Below are 6000 nucleotides of genomic sequence, written 5' to 3' on the forward strand. Positions count from 1 at the left end.
TGCGGTTCCATTTGTGTATTTTGAGACGACGCTCCATGCTTTGCTTAGCTTCCCACATATGCAGAAGGGGCGTTATTACCTTCGAGCGTTTTTGTCGCCTCTCCAACGTTCGACTTGAGCGCCGTCGCCTATTCCTCGATGTTTATGATGGGCCCCTGTTCCTGCGCCCTCCTGATCTCTCTCAACTGATCCCACTCAACGACGGCCGGCGCGCGAGCCCTGCGTGTTTTAAGGTCTTCTTTCAGTATGGAAACAGTCATGTAGTGGTCGCTGCCAAAATTGTGATCCGAATTATGCTATTCTAGACATTTTACGTTTTTCGAGAATTTCAGATATGGAGATGTATCCTTACTAACGCTATTGCCCACCCTCGTTGGACTGTCGGTGTCCGTGTGCAGAGTGAGCCCAAGGTCATGCGTATCTTCTCACAGCTGTCTGCCTTTCGGGCTTTGGAGCGGGTACCCACATTCCTGGTGATGTGCATTAAAATTCCCCACTATCAGCAGTGGCTGGTTGCTTAAAATTTTGATGGCCTTGCGAAGCAGAGCCCGGAACCTCACCTTCGTTCGCCTGGGTGAGGTGTATAAATTTAGAAGGAATAGACTAGGCTCCTATTGCTTTCCAGTTAGAATTTCGACAAACACGTTCTCGATCTCTCTCGGCTCTAGATTGTGTTCAATGGCCGCGATATTTCTTTTCACCAGCGTTGCCACCGAGGATTTCTCCCCTCTGCCTACCATATAATATTATTACGATATCATCGAGCGATGCTCAAGAGCCGCCGCGAGAACGACGGTGAAGTGGGTCTGTGCCCTTGGCGCGAGCGAGTGTCAGCCTGGCGGTCTGGCTCCAGTGTAAATAGCGTGTAAATAGCCTCTTTCGTCTGTGTCTTTCCACACGTAACATTCTGGTGGAGGTTAACGATACGTGGCAGCGTTATCGACCAATGGTTCTCGCGAGCTTAGCATGCCCTCGCGCCAGCCTCGGGCGCCGATCCCAACAAAGAAAATGGTTGCGACGGACCTCTCCTCTACGCAGGCTGAAGACCTTTGCGAAGTATTATCGTCCTATCACGATATTTTCGACTTCGATGATCGCCCTTTAGGCTGGACGGTCGCTATAGCATCGGATTCTTACTGGCGATGCTGCGCCTATTCACCGACAACCGTATCGAGTCTCTGCATCGGAACGCCGAGTAATTCAAAATGAAGTAAACGAAGTGCTAGATAAAAACATCATTCAGCCTTCATCGAATCCCTGGGCGTCACCTGTGGTGTTGGTTAAGAAGAAGGACGGCACGTGGCGCTTATGTGTAGACTACCGTCACCTGAACAGCATTAAAAAAAGGACGTCTACCCGCTCCCATGTATAGACGACGCCCTTGACTGCCTGCACGGTTCCAGCTATTTCTCGTCTATTGATCTTCGTTCGGGATACTGGCAGATTGCTGTTGACGATATGGACAGATCAAAAACCGCGTTTATCACACCTGATGGCCTATACCAATTTAAAGTAATGCCATTTGGATTATGCTACGACCCTGCCACTTTTGAGCGTATGATGGACTCCTTGCTCCAAGGTTTCAAATGGTCCACATGCCTCTGCTACCTCGACAACGTCATCGTCTTCTCGCCAACGTTCGGCACCACCTTGAGCGTCTCACAACTATACTTTATGTATTTCGAAAGGCGAAGCTGCAACTTAACTCGTCCAAATGTCGTTTTGGCCACCGACAAGTTACTCTTCTGAGCCATCTCGTTGACGCTTCCGGAGTACAGCCTGATCCCGCCAGTCGAGAGTTTCCGCTTCCGAAGACAGCCGCAGACGTTAGAAGTTTTGTAGGGCTGTGCTCGTACTTTCGCCGTTTTGTTCTAGATTTTGCGACAGTTGCTAGGCCCCTAACTAATCTTTTGAAGAAAGGCGTACAATTCTCGTGGGGTACTGCAGATGCCGCCGCCTTCTCTCGTCTCGCTACTCTTCTAACCGCACCACCCATTCTCGCCCACTTCGACCCGGATGCCCCTACAGAATTACGTACAGATGCCAGCGGTCATGGCGTAGGTGCCGTCTTATCCGAGCGTCGGCGTGGCCAGGATCGCGTTATTGCTTATGCGAGCCACCTCCTAGCACCAGCGGAGCGCAACTATTCCATTATAGAACGACAATGCCTTGCTGTTTGGGCGGATGCGAAGTTCCGTCTTTACCTTTACGGTCACCCTTTTTCCGTAGTCACTGACCATCGTGCTCGCTGCTGGCTCTCATCGCTAAATGATCCTACAGGCCGGCTTGGTCGATGGGCTTTGAGGCTACAAGAATTTTCATATTCCGTGGTGTACAAGTCTGGCCGCTTACACCAAGACGCCGACAGTTTCTCGCGTTGCCCTGTTGACGACTCTAACTTCTCCAATATTGCCAGTGCTTCTTGCGTATTCTCTGTATCCCAGCTGCTTCATTTCGCCGACGAACAACGCCGTGACGCCTACATCAGAGCACTCATCGACCATTTTGAACACTCTCCGGCCGATGCTGCTCTAGGCCTCTTCATCTTCCGCGACGGTACTCTGTACCGTCGTAACCTTCATCCGGACGGCTCTGAGTTCCTATTTGTAATACCCAAACACCTCCGCTCCACCGTTCTAGAAGAGCTTCACGACGCACCAGCGGCAGGGCACCTCGGCGTATCTCGAACCTATGACCATGTACGTCGCCGTTTTTTCTGGCCGGGCTTTGCCCGTTCCATACGACGTTCCGTCGCCGCTTGTGAACTTTGCCAACGACGCAAGAAGCCTTCCCATCTCCCCGCTCGTTACCTGCAGCCGCTGGACATCCCTGCCGAGCCCTTCTATCGTGTCGGCTTGGACCTTCTCAGCCCATTTCCAGAATCCACATCAGGAAACAAGCGGGTTGCAGTCGCGGCGGACTACGCGACCCACTACGCCATAACCCGTGCTCTTCCGACCAGTTGCGCAACTGATGTTGCGGACTTCCTCCTACATGATATTATTTTGATGCATGGTGCTCCGCGTCAATTTCTTACAGACAGCGGCCGTACGTTTTTGGCCAAAGTCATTGACGACATCATGTGTGCCTGCTCAATACAGGATAAATTTACCACCTCCTACCACCCCAGAACGAACGGCCTCATTGAGCGTTTCAACCGCACCCTTACAGACATGCTATCGAAATACGTTTCAGACGACCACCGTCACTGGGACCTGGTTCTACCTTACATTCCCTTTGCATACAACTCTTCCCGTCTCGAAACTGCTGGCTTTTTCCCGTTTTACCGCTTGTATGGCCGCAAACCGACGCTACCACTGGACACTGTGATTTCGTCCGCCACAGCTTCAACTAGCGATTGTGCCCGTGATGCAATCACCCATGCTGACCATGCTCGCGAACTTGCGCGTGGTCGTCTACACGTGTCTCAAGACAAGCAGAAACAACGCTACGACCTCCGTCACCGTGATGTCCATTTTGTGACCGGTGCCCTCGTGTTGCTTTGGTCACCATCGCGTAAAGTCCGCCTTTGTGCAAAACTGCTTTCCTGTTACACAGGCCCATATTGCGTGCTCCGCAAAGTGACCGATGTCACCTATGAAAACGTTCTAGCCATGCCCACTACGTCCTCCGCTGTGACAACCAGTGACATTGTCCACGTTGCCCGACTCAAGCCCTACAACTCTCCACGCACCTTGGATATTTAACAGCACCGTGACGGTGCTTTTGCCACCAGGGGGGGGGGGGGGAGGGTAGTAGTACGATATCATCAAGTGATGCTCAAGAGACGAGCCGCCGCGAGAACGATGATGCAGTGTGTCTGTGCGCTTTGCGCGAGCGAGTGTCAGCCTGGCGGCCTGGCTCCAGTGTTAATAGCCTGTAAATAGCCTCTTTCTTCTGTGTCTTTCCACACGTAACAATATTAAGAGCCCATTGCAGACGCCATTCTTCTATTATACTACTGGATAAGGAATCTGATCATCTAGCTGCAGAGAATGATCAGCTTTTTTATGCGCATGTGCTACGACCATTTGACCGATATGTGTATGTATATACGTTCTCCCGTTTTTATTTTTCATGTAAGCTGAGTATTATTGGGTTCCTTTTCGTGATTGTACCCATGAACTGCCTTTAAGTTCTTCCACGGTTTTATCTCCCGCGCAGATTCTGGTGGGCATGGTCTTCCTGGTGCTGGGCTTCGTCAACCTCAACAAGGACAAGAACCACCGGATGGCCGAGATCCTCAACAACGTGGCCACCGCGGCCGTCTTCGCCGTCACGGTGCTTAACATCCTGACGGCCTCCTTCGACAGCCGCAGCGACGACGGCACCAACTTCCAGCGACGGCCAAGCCAGGCGCAGCCTTTGGTTCCGTGATGAACTTGTCGCTTTCCTTGGCTTTGTGCGCGCTGGAGGGAGACGCGTTTTATGCTGGCGACGTTGCTGGTTTCCAGATAGGTTAAAGGGGGGCTGTCGTGGTATTTTAGTTTGTTAATCTGTTGTATTAAAAATGAAGGTCTGGAACATCTAAACCTAGGGAAAATGTTCGCAAGCCTCACGCGGCTCTAAATGATTTGATGGAATACTTTTTCTACTGACAGTTTGGTATGGTTTTGTACTTTATGGTGATTTCATGACTGGGAGGTGGTCACGTTGGACCAAGACATTGCAACGCTTTGACACTCGCTGCGGCTTGCACGGTCGTCTGGTATGGCACAACATGGCCTACAGAATTGGAGGTGACTGCGAAAGCCACAGCGAGTGTCAAAGCCTCACACTGTCCTGCTCCTACGTGAGCACGCTCTGTCATGACGTCATGACACAGTAACTTCATGGAAACCGAAACCGAAATTGGCTGTAGAAAATGTATTAAAATAAAATATTTAAGACGCGCTATGTGATGCCAGTATTTTTGTCATGGCGTTTGTAGGTCTGAGATTTTCATTTAACGCAATAAATTAACAACATGTCATGTAAGTACTCCTGAAGAACACTTCGTGAGTGCCGCGTGGCCTGCCACAATACCGCGCCCGCATATTTTATCGCTGATAAGAAACAATTCGGCTTACAAAGGCATCATCAGCCTTTTCCCAATGGCTTCTTCCGCCATTTCCGAATATTTAAGCCAGAAGTTGCACTTTACCGTTCAGAGGATATGTGGAACAGAGATGAGTTAAACTCCGGGTTCTTAGGTGAACGACGTCCCGGCTGCCGCGGTGGCTCATCAGTGTCTTCGGCGCTTTGCTGCTGAACACGACTTCGAGGGTTCAACTTCCAGCCGCGGCGAATGCATTCTGATGGCAGCGGAATGCAAAATGTTCGTGTACTTAGATTCAGGTGCATGTTTAAGAAACCCAGTGGACGAAATTTATCCGACACTGGAGTGGCAGTTTCGGAACTTCGAGCCCCACAATTAGATTTTTCATTTGAGCAATGTCTCCCGGTTGTATGCTACACAATATGCAGAAAACCCGATACATGGTGAAATTAGCGCTAACTTAGTTGACCAGATCGTGAGTGGTGAGTCTGCCGCATTTTGCATAGAAAAATACTAAAAGCCACATCTGCAATCATGAAAACTGTGAACCACCAAATTACACAGTTTTACTTCAGCAAAACCTACTTGTGTGAACACGTATCGGGTGCCAAAAGAACGACAGCTCCCTCGAAGACGGCAGAGGATGAGATGTCGTGATGATATAGGGCAATTTAAATGCACAGGCTGGGCTCGGTTGACGCAGAATGAAGCTATGTGGAAGTTGCCAGAAAAAGCCTTTGCTTTGCAGTGGGTTGAAACGATGACAGTGGTGGGAAGGATGATGATGAGCTGTGTAATATCATACTTGGAATAAATTTCAAATTTAATTCGTGTCTTTAGAATTTATCGGAAGGCCAACCGAGAAGCGTATTTTATTGCGGTTCAATATGCATTCCATTCGCCTTTCGTCATGGGTTTGGACGCTATCATTATCGCCGGTTTCCGCCACTGGGCGTGATGAA

At 50.0% G+C, this 6000-nt stretch overlaps 1 protein-coding gene across 4 annotated transcripts in view; it reads left to right on the forward strand.

The window, feature by feature from the left end:
• Positions 1–4980, forward strand: part of LOC135916293 (ninjurin-1-like) — a 126593-nt gene extending 121613 nt beyond the window's left edge. For all 4 annotated transcript variants that reach the window (XM_065449625.2, XM_065449624.1, XM_065449623.2 and 1 more), the window contains exon 3: positions 4165–4980. In XM_065449625.2, coding sequence (XP_065305697.1) covers positions 4165–4377 — 213 coding nt within the window. In that variant the 3' untranslated portion in view covers positions 4378–4980. The remainder of the gene's footprint in view (positions 1–4164) is intronic.
• The last annotated feature ends 1020 nt before the right edge of the window (positions 4981–6000 follow it).

The sequence above is a fragment of the Dermacentor albipictus genome, chromosome 6, assembly GCF_038994185.2.
Source record: "Dermacentor albipictus isolate Rhodes 1998 colony chromosome 6, USDA_Dalb.pri_finalv2, whole genome shotgun sequence".
Lineage (NCBI taxonomy): Eukaryota > Metazoa > Arthropoda > Arachnida > Ixodida > Ixodidae > Dermacentor > Dermacentor albipictus.